At 37.5% G+C, this 17,269-nt stretch overlaps 1 protein-coding gene across 7 annotated transcripts in view; it reads left to right on the top strand.

The window, feature by feature from the left end:
* The window catches only part of bod1 (biorientation of chromosomes in cell division 1), a 35,447-nt gene extending 25,998 nt beyond the window's left edge, over window positions 1-9,449 (top strand). For 2 of the 7 annotated variants that reach the window (XM_087995444.1, XM_087995447.1), the window contains 2 exons: window positions 1,854-2,041; window positions 9,065-9,449. In XM_087995444.1, the coding sequence (XP_087851570.1) occupies window positions 1,854-2,041; window positions 9,065-9,117 (241 nt within the window). In that variant the 3' untranslated portion in view covers window positions 9,118-9,449. Of the gene's footprint in view, window positions 1-1,853; window positions 2,054-3,729 lie in introns of all 7 variants that reach the window. The other 5 variants (XM_087995445.1, XM_087995448.1, XR_006313641.2 and 2 more) reach the window with 4 other exon arrangements.
* Window positions 9,450-17,269: the final 7,820 nt, after the last annotated feature.

The raw sequence follows: 17,269 nt of genomic DNA, 5'->3' as shown, positions 1-17,269 counted from the left end.
AGAGGTTTATAAACTCTTGAGGGGTGCAGATAAGGTAACTATAAAGGGTCTTTTCCTTCGGGTGGAGGAGTTCAAAACTAGGGGGCATTAGTGAGTTTTGAGAAGATTTGTAGCTCAGGTTGAGGTTCTGGATGTCGGTTTGCTCGCTGAGCTGGAAGGTTCATTTTCAGACATTTCATCACCATACTGAGTAACGTCTTCACTAAGCCTCCGAATGAAGCACCGGTGGTGTAGCCTGCTTTCTGTTTATATGTTTGAGTTTCCTTGGGTTGGTGATATCATTTCCTGTGGTGACGTCATTTCCTGTTCTTTTTCTTAGGGGATGGTAAATGGGATCCAAGTCAATGTGTTTGTTGATAGAGTTCCAGTTGGAATGCCATGCTTCTCGGAATTCTCGTGTGTCTCTCTGTTTGGCTTGTCCTAGGATGGACGTGTTGTCTCCCTAGAAGTGGTGTTCTTCCTCATCTGTATGTAGGGATACTAGTGAGAATGGGTCATATTGTTTTGTGGCTAGTTGATGTTCATGTATCCTGATGCCTAGTTTTCTGCTTGTTTGTCCAATGTAGTGCTTGTTACAGTTCTTGCACGGTATTTTGTAAATGACATTTAGTTTTGCTTGTTGGCTGTCTAGGGTCTTTCAAGTTCATGAGCTGCTGTTTTAGTTGTTGGATTTGTGGGCTACCATGATGCCGAGGGGTCTGAGTAGTCTGGCAGTCATTTCCGACATGTCTTTGTAGGGGAGAGTGGATGTGTTTTGTCTGTTTGTTTGGGTTTGTTGCTCAGAAATTGGCGGACTGTATTCATTGGGTAATTTTTTTAGGGGGCATATTTTTAAGGTGAGAGCAGAACGTTCCTTTTTTAAAAGAGCTTGAAGGACAACTTTTTTTTTAAAAGAGTGATTTGTGTGTGGAATTAATTATGAGAAACAGTGGTGGATGCAGGTACAGTTAGAACATTTAAAAGACATTTGGATAAATAGATGAATAGGAAAAGTTCAGAGGGATGTAGACCAAATGCCAGCGAGACTAGTTTAGTTTGGGAACATGGCTGGAGTTGACTAGTTGGACCGAAGGGTCTGTTTCCATGCTGTATGACTATAAATAGTATTTCTAAATTAATGTGTAAAACATATTTTTGACCTGAGTAATAAACTCAATATTTTTACCTGCATCTTCTGTCTGATTCAGATAGGAAAGGATTCATTTGTGCATACTATAAATTTTCTTGTTGATCCTTCTTGTGATCTTTCTTAACTTGAATATTTATTAATAATCTAACTAAGTATTTTTATTAACTGTTTACCAAATTAATTTTTCCTTCCCCAATGTTCCTTCAATATTAATTACACAGCTTCTGTTTCCTTGAAATGTTTTGCTGTTTGATTGTATGAAGGAATAAATAGAATTGTCACAAGTATTAATTCAAACCTCAGGTGCAGTTGTGCAAGTACTTTGTGTCATTTCTAATACAAGATTCACTGTAGGAAGTTGGATTTATATAGCACCTTTTGACATTGGTAAAACCTTGTCAGTGGTAACAAACAACCACATGGCACTTAAAGATTGTTTTTAGTTTACAAAAATGCCTACTGTCTTGTGATCACTAAAATTTATTTCTGTAGTTTCTGTATATAACTGTAATCACAGGAACATACTTACAACTATTGATCTCAACTTTACTTTTAGAATGAGGTGTTAAAGTTAGGAATTATCGTTCAATGCATGCAAATTATATTTATAACCTCTTTAACGCAGTATGAAAAATTAATATAATATTGATCTAAACAACTGATGCAACAGAAAAGCTTACCTATGAGGGCACTAAATTAATTTTTATCTTAATTTATAACCCAGATCAGGCATGTTGGAATCAGGCGTTGACAGAATTATCTCTCAGGTTGTCGATCCAAAGCTGTATCACATTTTCAAACCACAGATAGAGAAGGCAGTCCATGAGTTTATGGCTACAGAAATGAAAGAGGACGTTGTGCCAAATCCACCTCCAGAGCCTGAAAAACAAGAGCTCTCTGCTTCAGCTTCAGGTACACCCTGAGGTCTTGTATCATCTTTTTATTTTTCTCTTTTTACGTTCATTTGTCATGTTCATTTTTTTGGTCCATCAGTTTCTCACTGGGAAACAAAATCATTTAAAGATCGTCCTGTAGAATGTGCAAAATTGTAGGTTTATATTTTCTTCAAGTTGCTCATGAATTCATATCGAGTCATGTGATTCACAATAAAACTGAGCACACGTAATCAGATGCAAAAAGAAAATTGTCAAGTCTATAAAATGACAATTTTGAGCAGGAGAAAATATTTGGCCACTTATCAACAGGGTATCTATTTTGTGTATAATCGACTAAACTATGAAGTGATTGCATGGTAGTACAGGAATTGAGCATTCATGAGAAAAGATGTGTGATGCTGGAGTGTTTCATCTTGCACTCGTTGGACTAAAATTACAAGAATACCAGGGGGAGGTGATGACCTAGTGGTGTTATAGCGAAACTATTAATCCAGAGACCCAGGTAAGGTTTTGGACACTCTGGTTTGAATTCCAACATGGTAGATGATGAAATTTGGATTCAATAACATCTGGAATTGACAGTCTAATGATGACCCATGGAACTGAGGTGACTGTACACTTAATCCTAATTGTCCCTTTAATGGTACATCTGCCATTTCTTTTTATTTATGCATTAGCAGTAGTTTGTTTAATTCTTCAAGTTTTCAGTTCCCTAGGTCAAGTTAGTATCAACAGTAGAAAGTTGTTCTTTTTTGCATACATACTGCCTCACACTTTTCCATTATGAGGAAAACTGCTGATCATGTTTTTAGCCACTTGGGCTTAATAATGTGGGACTAATATTTCTTGTGTTTTCAACATGGTAATTTCTAAATTGTTTAATCTTCTAGTTTGATGTATAGTTGTTTACACTTTCCCATTTCAATACATTTTAAGTAATGATGAAGTTTTATCAGCATGTATTTGCAAAATCTCTAAGCATGAATGTGGATCTTGAAAGATTTATTCAATATGTATCTTGAATGTGTTGTCTCTTTATCATGGAATATTTTCCAGCATGCTTGCAATGAAAAGGTGGAGAAGCAATAAATTGAATAAAACAGAAAATGGATTGAGCTATAATGAGAGTTTGAATGGATAAGGAAACTTGGTGGAGAAATAAAAATGAGGATATTTTTAGAGTAAGAAATGGCATGGTAAATGAATTTGAATGGTGTTTTTCAGATAGAACATAGGTAGTTAAAGGTTCTGGATGTAGGTTTGCTCACTGAGCTGGAAGGTTCGAGACCCTCAACCTGAGGTACAAATCTTCTCAAAACTTGCTAATAGGCAGTTAAAGTTCAATAAAGTGAACGGGGAATACATAAAGGCCTAAGTCTGAGAACTGAGGAATGTAGAGCAAATGTAATTCTGGACTAGGTTGGAGCGATAGAATGAGCAAAGTTATAGATGTATTTGATGATCAGGAAATAGATTCTTTAACATGCTATAGAGCATAAGATGCCAATATCAGTCCATGAGAATGGAGTGATGGATGAGTAAGACTTATGTGAGCCATCTGTAGCTGTTTTTGACAAATTTGAAACCATTAGTGTGTAATTATCCAAATTGTTAGAAAACACGAGGATCTGTTGGGATGTGTAAAGTACACATTAAAGGTCTGTTTGTATTAGAGTTTTAAAAAAAACATCATTTTTCTTTCAGGTAGCACTTCAAATGCCCTAGCACCAGCATAATGTTTTCTGTCCTGAGCAGCAGCATCTTCAACTGTAGTTGCACGATCAGTTAAGAATAAATTTCATTCTGAGGCAAAGTCCTTTTCTAGGATAAACCAAGTTGGATGCTGTCAACTGTTTACAGCAGCATTGCTGCATCATTATGTTAAATAGAGGAAGTCATGGGAAATGGACACTGAAGAAAACATGAAAGTTGTTGGATCGTAATTGCAGACAGAATTTGGGGACTTCGGGAACCAATGTGAACAGACGCACTGATGCTTTGGGCAACATTTCAAACTTTGAAGAAATATTAAGTGATTAGAATAAATGAGGAAAATGTTATATTATAAATGGACAAATTGTGACTTCCATTGAAGAAGAACGTGTACTGAGGAGATGAAGTTTTTAATTTCCAATTTCCTATTTCATCCAAGATAGCCTACCTATCCAAAAGGTAACTCCCTTTTCTAAAAGTGCATTGATTTTTTGAATTTTTTTTGCACCAAAATATAACATTTACTTTCTTGGGAGTGCTTCAGAGAATACAGAGTAGAAAGAAGATCTGTGCTTATGTCGGCATCTTTAGAACATTTAATGCTCCATTATTTATGGAGTAATGATTTCAATACCCTGTATGTCAGTAACTCAAGGTTGGCTACATAAATCCACTAGTGAATGGGTTAAATAATTTTCCAAAAATTCTTTTGTTAAAATGTTACTTTAAAAATATTGTATTGAAAGCTTCTATTTGTTCTAAATAATTTATACTGCTGAATTTATATATTTACTCATTACAATTAAATCAGATCATTGTCCATTGAAAACCCTGGTAATTAGTCAGCTGCATATTTGTCTTGTTTTACAATTGCTGTTTTGTTCTGTCTCTCATATTCTTGCAAAAGCCTTATGTTGGGGAACAAGAGATGGTGTACTGACTCCTAGATTTTCTTTTCTCTTTTATGGCACTGACATAGCTACATATTGCACTGTATTAAAACTTTAAGAAAATTGGACTAACAGAAGCTTAATTGCCATATAATTGAGTACTAAAGTGTCACTTGCATGGAACTGATTTGATGCTGTAAAGCAATGCTGGATATTTCTCCATCTTAGCAGAAGTGCTGACTTCTAATTACCAGCTATGTATATGAACATTTGGAATTTTGTTGGTGTGACCTGAGCAGAAGAAGTTCTAAACAAAAGAAAAGGACTGCCTTGTGAATTTATTATTTGATTTTTTTTTGTCAACTTCTTTCAAAAATAGTGCACCAAACCCCCCCCCCCCCCCCACCCCAGTGCAGATCAATTTACAGAATTGCATTTGTAATAATATAAATTGCAAAATGGCTTTGCATATGCCAAGTAAAACAGGTAATATATTTCAACACTCAGCTCCATAGTTTGAATGTAGCTCCACTTGTGCAAGAAATGATGGATGAGATCCATGAAGCAATCTTGCACTTAAACCTTAAGAAATAGGAATAGAATTTAGTCATTCACCCCATCGAGTCAGATCTGCCATTCAATCATAGCCTATATGTTTCTCAACCCCATTCTCCTGCCTTCTCCCCATAACTCTTGATCCTGTTGCTAATCAAGAACCTACCTCTGTCTTGAACACACCCAATGACTTGGACGCCACAGTGCTGTGCAGAAATTGCACATTAATACACAATTTCACAGATTACGCAGTTACACAGATTAACCACCCTCTGGCTGAAGACATTCCTCCTCATCACAGTTGTAAAGGGTCACCCCTTCACTCTGAGGCTGTGCCCTTTGATCCTAGTCTCTCCTATGAGTGCAAACATCTTCTCCATGTCCACTCTGTTCAGACCCCTCTGTATTCTGTAAGTTTCAATCAGATACCCTTATCTTTCAAAACTCCATCCAGTACAGACCCAGAGTTCACAACCTTCACCATATGACCCTCCATCCTTGGGGTCACCCTTGTAAGCTTTCTCTAGAGCCCCTCGAAGGCCACCTTGCCCTTGCTTCGTTAAGGAGTCCAAGAATTTCATTATTCCAAATATGTTCTGAAAAGAGTCTCATACAGCCTCTCCAATATATCTCTGCTATTGTATTCTGGCCTCCTTAAAATGAATGCTGACATTGCACTTGCCTTCATAACTGTGTCATGAAAATCTAGTGTGAAGCTTACATGTGCACAACTGTATTGGGTAAGAATTATGGGAGACAGAATTCTATCTCTGTCATTTTTATATTGTCCCTAACCTTGAGCTCCAATTCTTTTATCCTGGCATTTGGGTCAGCTCCCTGTATTTCCATTATTAAATTCAGTTTCCTTTATCCCAATGAAAAACAACAGACATTGCTTTGCAATAGAATTCTAGGTCTACCAGGGTAAGGTAACTTGAAGGTTTCCGATTCGATCTGAAGTCAGTGCTAACTTGGGAAATCTTCAACAGGATGGGACACCTTATCTCTCTTCAGAGCCTTTAGTTTTAATAGGTCAGGGGTGCTGCAACTATTTGTCACAACAATTGTAACTGGACTTTTCCATGATGGATGAGGGCAAAACTCAGTAGTGATACTTCCCACAATTGAATGTGCAGCCTCATTGGCTCAGACTATTGAAGTTGGTTTTGATTTGGTAGTCGCTGGATTTCCGTACAGCTCTCTGAATTGCCTTAAAGCAAGGGGATGGAAGAAGATCTAAATTCAGACAAGTTAAAAGTTCAAGAGGCTTTTTGGTTTTTTTGAAGCTAATTTTGATTTGGTTTCTTTTCCAGCATAGTTTTTATTAAACTTCTCTAGAAAGGAGTGTTCGTTTTTTTTTTGCCCCATCCCCTTCCCACAGGTAATGAATTATGTAACTTTGCACGTTTGCTAAATTATTCTGCATTTTCATTTTACTATAATATCTGGGTTCTCCTTCAGAAAATGTCACTGAAATGGGCTGGGAATGACAGTACCTCATGGCCCTTGTGCCTATTCACCCCTGATCATTTGGTTTGAATTTCAAAGCATATAACCAAGCATAAATTTCAGTAATTTTACTGCATGTTCATCTAAAATTGCACAGATGATGTTCTGGTAGTTTAGACCAGGGAAGTGAAGTATCTGAAGTTAGGATTTTTGCCTTAATTTTTGAAATCCAAGTGACTCTAATCTAAAGCCAACATTTGGATCACTGGACATGTGCAATAATTAAGCATTGAGCATCAGCAGCAAAAACCTGAATGCTTGGCCCAATTATTTAAAAGCCTCCTTGGTACCTTGAAGTACCAAGGGAAAGAGAACTATTTCATAAATGAAAATGAATTAGAGACTCAGCTTGACCCAGCAGGGTATGGTTTCGCCAAAAGCATAGAACTTGGGGAGAACCCAAATATATGTTTGATTCTGGATGTATGTTTTCCCTTGGATCAGCCCCACATTTTATCAACTATATAATTTCAGGAGTTAGTTTAGTACTGTTCATCTCAATAATTTGTCCTTCTGCTGGAATCTTTAATATGAAGTAAAATCTGGGACGGTAAAATCCCAAATGCTCAGGGTTGTGTTTTCTTTTTTCTCCCCTGTTTATTTTGTGGCCAATTTAAGTTGCATAGAGCCATTTATGTTGCATAGAGATCCTTAAAGACAGGTATTTTCCACCTTAAAAACCAATTAGGTTAAATAAAAAGGTTACACTTTGCCAAGTATCAAGTTAGAAACCTTTTAGTGCTTCCAATGGTTTTGCACTGCCCCCAAGTTTTAGTTGAATCACTGGATTACTAAGTCTGATTTCAGAGCACTCTGCACAAAGTAGACCTTTGTTTTAAATTACTGAAAGCCATAAGTATCTTTCTGTCTAGACTAAGATAAACAGGGTACCATTTATAAAATTAACAATGATGTAGAATTGTTGGTTCTGTGAACTAATTGCAGGGCTGGTCCCTTGCAAATGTATGTTTACATGTCTTTAGTCCTGTAGAAGGTGCACAGAAGCACCCATTGTACTAGCATTCAGTACCTAAGGTTAAATTTATGGTGGAATCCCAAATTGAGTTGCTCACTAGGTCTGATTGACCTATATGATTTTTATTGACACTTAATGTATATGCTAGCTCCTAGATGCCTTGAATATCTTAACCTTGGTGGAACACCTTTCTTTGTTATTTTTCTAAATTAAATTCTTAACATTTCCAAGGGCCATATTTCTGGATTGAGTTCACTTCATTTTTGTATGCTTGTGTAATCCATTTAAAAATTAATTGGTTGCAACTGATAGTAAAGTTCAATGGTCTCACTTTTGATAGTTGTGAATTAGTTCTACTGCAATTCCGGAAGTTACACACAATTTTCTTTACAAAATCTTTCCTGTTATACGCTTTCAGTAAAACTCAAGATATCCTTCCCTAATCATGTGATTTAAAATAATTTTTTTAAAAACCTGTTTTGGCTCTGAAGTGGAAGACTTGCAAAATTTAAGTGCACTGTATATGTCTTATTTTGTAAGATGGAATTGAAACTACATCAGAGATATCTAATCAACATTTCATGAGTAGTGCAAATGATATCCATTTTGGATTAATGTTATACTTGAAGTGCAATTTGCAAGTTTTAGGCAAGTTTAATAAAATTGATCATTGTAACTTCTTCCTTTCTAATGTTTACTGCAACATGTGAAAATTGATATGATTATTTTTTAAATGTAGACAAGAACTAATGAGTTATATATTTATAGAAATGCCATTAGTATAGATCATTTGGTATTGTAATTTAGGAAGTATCCTTGTGACAGAAATTTATAATTGGCCAAAATATCTCCATGAATAAGTTTAAAATTTAATGGATTTCCACCTCATTCTTAAAAACTGAGTCGCATCATGGGATTGGGGTCGTCATTCTCTGAAATGACAATCACCAGAATATGCACAAATAAAAGAATTGAACAGAAAATCTGCAAATTGTGATCAACTTGGGCAGCAGATAAAGAAGCAACAAAGTTGAAAGACATTTTCTAGCATTTTACAATTTGATTTATAGATAAATTCTGAACTAATTGAAATCTTTCAGTCACAACAGTTTATTTTTGATAACTTGTGGACCTTTTTTTAAAAAAAACCTCACCTAAATAAATGTTATCTTCATGTCTGTCAGTTTCTAACTTGAAGAAAAATCAAACACTGTACTGATGTCTTGATGTTGATGAATAAAATAAATTTACTCAGGTAGATTATGCTATATTATTGTTACTAAAGATACGGTTATAAACCCAAAGATGAAGCATCAATCCTGTTAATTCTGCTCCCGCATATCTACTTAGCTGGTCAGAACTCAAATAATAACATTGTCACTTTTTATTTCAACAGAGCAAATAAAAGTATGGAAATTAGGCCCAAGAAAATTATTGGTTGTAATTTAAAAGGAGTCTGATTCTGTAAGCATTATAAATGTATTTAATTAACTTTACTGTTTAAAAATAGTTAATTTATAAATCTGGAGGGATCTTCTAGAAAGTTAACATTCAATGTATTCTGTATGATGTATAAAAATTCCATTTTTCTTGTGTTTAGGTTTGATGTCCAAATGCTGTATTTTAAGAAGGTGACTTCATTGATCACCAAATTCTGGAAAAAAAAACTTTACAATTCCCTCCTCTGAAATGTATGTTCACCATTTGTGACAGCTGCACTATAACAATGTAAAAATGCATCATGTTTAAATAAATATGCCAATTGTTTGGCTTCAAATTAATGTGTTGAGGCACTATGTGGTTCTTTGAATATGTTGCATTAGACGTTGACTGGATGTTATTCACACCTGTAGTTTCTCAGACAGAATAGGAAGGGTGTAGAGGGATATGGGCCAATACTGGCAAATGGGGCTAGATTAATTTAGGATGAGTTGGACCTAAGGTTGTATTTCTGTTCATCTGTGACTCTGTAGGAAGAGCTAGTGTTGAAATGGTGCCCCCTTGGGGCTTCCGCAACAAATAATCCTCTACACTGGAGAGAAGGAAAATCCATTAACCACTGCTGTTTCTTATTACCCAGGCAATTTTATATCTATGTTTCTATTGAAGCTTTTTATTCCATGAGCTATAACTTACTCCACAAGTCTGTTGTGTAACACCATATTAATTTTTTTTTTTGAAATTTGTACTCCATCAAAACATTGCCCTCATTAACATTACCTCTTATCTCTTCTAAAAACATGGTTTTCCCTTGAAGAATTCATGCTTTTGTTAATTAACAGTATGTGTCCAAACTATTAATTTTGGCCCACGTTATCATATTTAGAAATTTCCCCACCATCATTATTAAACTGACTGGCCTTGTAGTTGCTGTGTATATCTTTGTTTTTAAACAAGAGAATAACATTTGCAACTATCCAGTCCTCTGAGAGCTTAAGTTAGATTGAAAATAACAATTAAGTTTTGCCTCCAAATGTTCACTTTCAACTCTCAATGCGTCTCATCCAGGCCAAGTGCCTCAAAAACTTGAAATATGGTCAGCCTGCCCAATACCACCACCCCACAAATTTTAAATCTTTATAAAAACAGAAGATGTGGAAAAAACCCAGCAGATCTTGCAACATCTGCAGAGAGTGAAGCAATTAATGTTTCAAGTGTGAAGTGGAAAAAATGGCTTGTGTCCCACACTCTCCATGTTTGCTAACAGACCTGCTGAATTTCTACTGCTGATCCTATTTTTATTTTAACTTCAGATTTCCATCATCAGTATTTTGCTTTTATTTAAAACTGTTGACTGAATTAACTCCCTTTCTTTTACTGTGATAGTGAAGAGGATCGCATCTGTTCGTTGGTAAAGACAGGTAAGACCTATCAATGCTCCCTCCTTTTAGATGTATATCCCCTTTTTTTTTGTCTCTAAATGCTATCATTCCTGAAACGTACCATTTATATGCATATAAAATCTTTATGATGCCCTTTTGTGCTGGCTACCAATTTCTTGTCTTTGCTTCTGATATTTGCTTTTACAATCCACTCTGAATAATTCAATATTTCTACTTGGGTTTTCAGCCTGGTTGTCCATTGCATTATCTACCTAACAACACTTGTCATAAGCATAATTTTTTTTCTTCTATCTTAACTTAATCTTTTTCATAGATTTGTTTTCCCTACCTTTCCCTTTTATCTGATTTTGCTGAATTTCATCAGAATACATATTCTGTTCTGGTAGTTTCTACCTGCATTTTGACTGTCAATTTTTCTATTGAACCTCCTGTTACAAGTGAGCAATCGTCTCAAAATATGTTGCCAGATATGGTGAACATAATACATCACAAAGTTATTTTCCAGATTACCAGCGAAAGTAACAATATAATAAAACCTCTTACTAATCTGCAAATAATTGAATGTATTTCTAAATACAGAGGTGTTTCTGTGACTGCACATGAATCCAGAATAGTGTGTTGTCAAGGTTAAAATGTTACTGAACAGATGCAAAGCACCCTGCCGGGGGGAGGGTGTACAGCCTGTGTTCTAACAATTTCTCCTTTGAAAGTAGCCCATTTGTTCACGTCCTCATTTTGCCTGCTTTTGAATCCAATTATCTGGCTCTAATGCAGTCTTACTCCTCTCAGTTTAAAGTCACACAACACCAGGTTATGGTCCAACAGGTTTAATTGGAAGCACTAACTTTCGGAGCACCGCTCCTTCTTTACCTGATGAAGGAGCGGTGCTCCGAAAGCTAGTGCTTCCAATTAAACCTGTTGGACTATAACCTGGTGTTGTGATGTTTAACTTTGTACACCCCAGTCCAACATCAGCATCTCCAAATCAGGACTCCGCTCATACTCCAGGTAATTCTTTGTCCTATTCCATTGATCATCTAAGTCATTATAATACAATGGAAATTAGCACCAAAATGCTCTAATAGTGATACTTTGATGCATCTGACTAATGCCATTCTGAAGAACCAGGTCGAGTAACGCCTGCTTTCTCATTAAACTAGAAGGGTAGAACAGTAGGACATTTTCCTGAACACACTTGGACCTCTTGCTGCTTCTGCTTTTTACACTACTGCTATCATAGTCTCTGATTAGATATCTTGAGAAGCCCATTTATAAAACAATTATACAGTTTCTTTTGTTTAGCTTGAGTCAAATAGATTCTGTCTTTCTGCCTGCCTTTCGTGCCAGTATGCGCCATGATTGCTGGTTGTGCACCCTCCCCCAGCAGGGTGTTTTACAACTATTCAGAAACATTATAACCTTGGAAACACACTATTCTGTATTTGCATGCAGTCATAGAACCACCTCTACTTAGAAATATATTTAATTATTTGCAGATTAGTAAGAAATTTTATTGTATTGTTACTTTAGCTGGTAATCTGGAAAATAATTTTGTGGTGTATTATGTTTACCAAGTCTAGCAACATATTTTGAGATGATTGCTCACTTGTAACAGGAGGTTCAATAGGAAAATTGACAGTCAAAATGCAGGTAGAAACTACCAGAACAGATGATGAAATTCAGCAAAGAGATGGAAGTAAAAAGAAAAATTGTTTATTTTGAACAAGGATAGGACTGTTGATTGTAAATTAACCCTAAGTCTGTATTTGCTTGAACTTTTCCATGAAATGTGTTGAAATTCCTAATGTATTTATAACAGTTTTAATGTTGCACCGTGAGCTAAACTTTATATTTAGATGGTTAACATAAATGCCCTTGTTTTGAGCCAAGAGAATCTCCATCTTAATAAAACAAAAGCACTAATCCTCCAGTTCTGCCCCTGAACTAATCCCTGCCATTTTGCTGATGACTGATGGGTTTCAATTTTCTCGTCTGTCATTCATGAAGGGGACTACAAATGTTAAACATGTCTGAGTCAAACATGATTTTTGCTAGTAGGATGTCCAAAATATGACTTGGGCTTTCGACCTGATAGAGAAGATCAAAAGCTGTGAGAGTCCTTTGGGGAAGTAGAGGTAATTTGAATATGGTCGTAAGTCACAACTTGGAAATGTAAGGTACCCTTTGAGAATATGAACAGTAAACATGATTTTGTTTACATACATAAACTCGAACTGTCCAGCTAATTGGCATGGTCAAAAAGAGCTGTCAAAGCTTTTAAAACTCCTGCTCTTTAAATACATGAAAAGTGAAACTGCTATGTAAAACAGCTATTTGTTGTTTAAGTGCTGAAATAAACCTCGGGATTATCATTGCAGGATTGGTGCTGCAAATTATTTCCACAGCTTATTTCATTGGGGTTTTTGTCAATTTAATAGCATTTATAGGTCCAAAAGGCTTTTAAGTGGAACTATGAACACAGGTGCTTGTTTTCATAAGAGAGTAAAGGAAGTTAAAAGTATTGAACTTTTTGTTTAGAATGAATCTTAGAGTCATAGAGAGTTATATTGATATACAACATGGAAACACTACCTTAGATCCAACTCATCCAGATATCATTTGGCTCATATCCCTCTAAAACCTTCCTATTCTTATAGCCATCCAGATGCCTTTTAAATGTGGTAATCGTACCAGCCTCCATCACTCAAGTGGCTCATTCCATACATGCAGCACCCTCCGCAGGAAGAAGTTGCCCCTTAAGTGCCTTTTAAATCTTTCCCCTCTCACCTTGAACCTAAGCCCTCTAGTTTTGGACTCCCCCACCCCAGGAAATTTTTTTTATCTATTTACCCTATCCGTGCACCTCATGATTTTATAAACCTCTATACGGTCACCCCTCAATCTCCCAACACTCCAGGGAAAACAGCCCTAGTCTAATTGGCCTTTCCCTATAGCACAAACACTCCAAACCTGGCAACATCCTTGTAAATCTTTTCTGAAACCTTTTCAAGTTTCAGAACATCCTAAAGCAGGAAGACCAGAATTGCATTGCAACCAATGGCCTGTACAGCTGCAACATGACCTAACTCTTCTACTCAATGCGCTGACCAATAAAAGCATTTCCATTATAGAGATAGGGGCTGGAAGAGGGTCAGAATATATTACCATTCCACCGTACTGTGGAGAGCAGACAAGACAATGTAGAGGTGGTCTTAATCTATATTCTTGTGGTCTGAACACTGTTGTAACTGTTCTGGGTTGTTGTGGACATTGGTTAGGCCATTTTTGGAATCCTTCATTCAATTCTGGTCGTCCCGCTATAAGAAAGATGATGTTAAACTTGAAAGGGTTCAGAAAAGATTTGCAAGGATGTTGCTGGGGTTGGAGAATTTGAGCTATAAGGAGAGGCTGAATAGGCTGGGGCTATTTTCCCTGGAGCTTTGATTGCTGATGGGTAACGTTGTTGGCTGTTTCAAGATTATGATGTCACGATACAAGGACACCTCAGTATCTATCATGTTGCAACCATTACAGGTCAATGGTTAGGCCACTTTTGAAATACTGCATTCAATTCTGGTCTCCCTGCCATAAGAAAGATGTAGATTCATAGAATCCCTGAAGTGTGGAAACAGGTCCTTCGGCTCAACAGATCCATATTGATCCTCCGAAGAGTAACCGACCCAGACCCATTCCCCTACCCTATTATCCTACGTTTACCCCTGACTAATGCATTTAACCTACATATCCCTGAACACTAGGAGCAATTTAGCATAGCCAACCAACCTAACCACATCTTTGGATGGTGGGAGGAAACTGGAGCACCCGGAAGAAATCCACAAAGACACAGGGAGAATGTGGAAGCTCCACACAGTCATAGAGATGTACAGCATGGAAACAGACCCTTCGGTCCAACCCATCCATGCCGACCAGATATCCCAACCCAATCTAGTCCCACCTTCCAACACCCGGCCCATATCCCTCCAAACCCTTCCTATTCATATACCCATCTAAATGCCTCTTAAATGTTTCAATTGTACCAGCCTCCACCACTTCCTCTGGCAGCTCATTCCATACAGGTACTACCCTCTACGTGAAGAGGTTGCCCCTTAGGTCTCTTTTATATCTTTTCCCTCTCACCCTAAACCTATGCCCTCTAGTTCTGGACTCCCCCACCCCAGGGAAAAGACTTTGCCTACTTATTCTATCCATGCCCCTCACAATTTTGTAAACCCCTAAGGTCACCCCTCAGCCTCTGCGGGGCTCTAGGGAAAACAGCCCTAGCATGTTCAGCCTCTCCGTATAGCTCAAATCCTCCAACCCTAGCAACATCCTTGTAAATCTTTTCTGAACCCTTTCAAGTTTCACAACATCTTTCTGATACGAAGGAGACTAGAATTGCACGCAAAGTTCCAACAGTGGCCTAAACAATGTCCTGCATAGCCGCAACATGGCCTCTCAACTCCTGTACTCAGTACTCTGACCAATAGGGGAAAGCATACGAAATGCCTTCTTCACTATCCTATCTTCTTGCGATTCCACTTTCTAGGAGCTCCAAGGCTGGAATTGAACCCGGGTTCCTGGTGCTGTGAGGCAGCAGTGCTAGCCAACATGCCACCATCAAACACTCACGCTCTCCCTGGCACAGAATTAAATCCTGGTCTCCTGCATGACAGGTGGGGATACTAACCATTACGTTATCAAGGTTGCCAATAGTTAAACTTGAAGGGGTGCAGAAAAAATTTACAAGGATGTTGGAGTGTTTGAACTATAGGGAGAGGCTGAATAGGCTGGGGCTATTTTCCCTGGATCTTTGGAGACTGAGGGGTGACTTTATAGAGGTTTATAAAATCATGAGGGGCATGGATAAGGTCTTTTTCCCAGAGTAGAGAAGTCCAAAACTAGGAGGCATAGGTTTAAGGTGAGAGGGAAAAGATTTAGAAGGAACCTAAGAGGCAACCTTTTCACACAAAGGATGATGCATGTATGGAATGAGCTGCCAGAGGAAGTGGTAGAGGCTGATACAATTACAACATTTAAAAGACATCTGGATGGGTATATGAATAGGAGGGATATGTGTCAAAAGCTGGCAAATGAGACTAGATTAATTTAGGATCTCTGGTCAGCATGGACGAGTTGGACCGAAGGGTCTGTTTCCATGCTGTTCAACTCTATGACTCTAAACCAAATGCCTTTTTTACTATCCTACCTATCTATGACTCCATTTTCAAGGAACTATGAACTTGCACTCTAAGGTCTCATTTTTCAGCAAATTTCTGTAAATTCATCGATAGATTCTTACATTTTTTTATTTATTTTTAGTATGAGTCCTGAGTCCTGCCAAAGGAATGATAATGGTTAGGTTGGTGTGAGTTCTTGTACGGAAAAAGGGAAGGGTTGGGGCAAAGAGTAAAGAGTCAGCTTGAGTTAACATAGGGTGATAAGTAGTTAAGAGAAGATGGGAGGATATGGTGTAAATACGATATCTTTTTTCTTTTTTATGGATTTGATCTTGGGCTGAAATAGGAAAAAAACACAGTGGCATGGTGGTTAGCACTGTTGCTTCAGGGTGGCAGGGACCTGGGTTTGATTCCACACTTGGGTGACCGTCTGTGTGGAGTTTGCACATTCTCCCTGGGCCTGCTTGTGTTTCCTCCCACAGTCCAAATATGTGCAGGTTATGTGTATTGGTTCTACTAAATTACCCATAGAATCCAAGGATGTGCAGGCCAGGTGGATTAGCCATGGGAACTCAGGATTATAGTGAAACGTTAGTGTCCTGGAAGAATGCTCTTTGGAGAGTTGGTGTGGACTCGATGGGCCAAATGGCCTGCTTCCACACTGGGGATTCTATGAAATGCCAAGAATTCATATACTTTTTAAAAGCAAGGTACCTTGTACTCATTCTAAGTACTGTTGACACAGCTGTTGATTCATACAGTGGAAAAAGCCCGAGTTACAAATGAGCTGAAGCCAAGAGTCTGGGTACAAATGAAAATTTGGCTGACACAGGTAGCTGTCAAATGGTGAGCAATTATCAATGACTAAAGACTTCTGCCTCCCAATGACTATGTGAGAGGCTCCCACCTGATGGAACAGCATGGAAGTGTAAAAGTTTGGGGAAGAGGCCGTTCAAACCTCTGGAAGGGAGGAAATTGTTTAGCTCTACAGTAGAAAGCACCTCCAGCCTGAAAATATCCAATTTATTTCTCCTCATTGTTATAAGCTGTGTCGTTTAACTAATAATTTAGAGACATTTAAGTGTGAATGAGTCACCTTATGCCACCTGCTAAAAAGTAAAGGCACTTGGAGAAGGAAGATCAAGAAACAGCATTCTCTTAGCAAACTTTGTGGACGGGGATGTATATCTTCCTGTTTCATTCCACACATTTCAACTGTGTGCATGTAAGTAGGGGGAATTTAAAAGTGTATTGGAGTTTTAACTAATAGTGTTGTGGTGGTGGTTATTATTAACTGTTTAGCTGTAGATGGAATTTATTTATAATGAATAACTATTATTGTTAAGTAAAGAAACCTGGTCTATGCTTTCTGTGAACTTAGGTTTAAAAGATAGGAAAATTGGGGAATTCTGTGTACTTTTCAAAGTCTTACACCTTATTGATAATTCCAGGAAGAGTGGGGCTTGATTTCCAGTGTGTTACCCAGTAAGGAATAACAAAGTTTAGGGGCTTGCCTGTGATTATTTCAAAACAGAAGCAGAGGCAATGAGGATTTCGTTGTTTTATTAGTAAATGGTACAG

Source organism: Chiloscyllium plagiosum, unplaced genomic scaffold (genome assembly GCF_037043375.1).
Source record: "Chiloscyllium plagiosum isolate Xiang-an unplaced genomic scaffold, Cpla_swu_hap1 HiC_scaffold_16, whole genome shotgun sequence".
In the NCBI taxonomy this organism is placed as follows: Eukaryota; Metazoa; Chordata; class Chondrichthyes; order Orectolobiformes; family Hemiscylliidae; genus Chiloscyllium; species Chiloscyllium plagiosum.
This window is presented reverse-complemented; position numbering and strand designations above follow the sequence as displayed.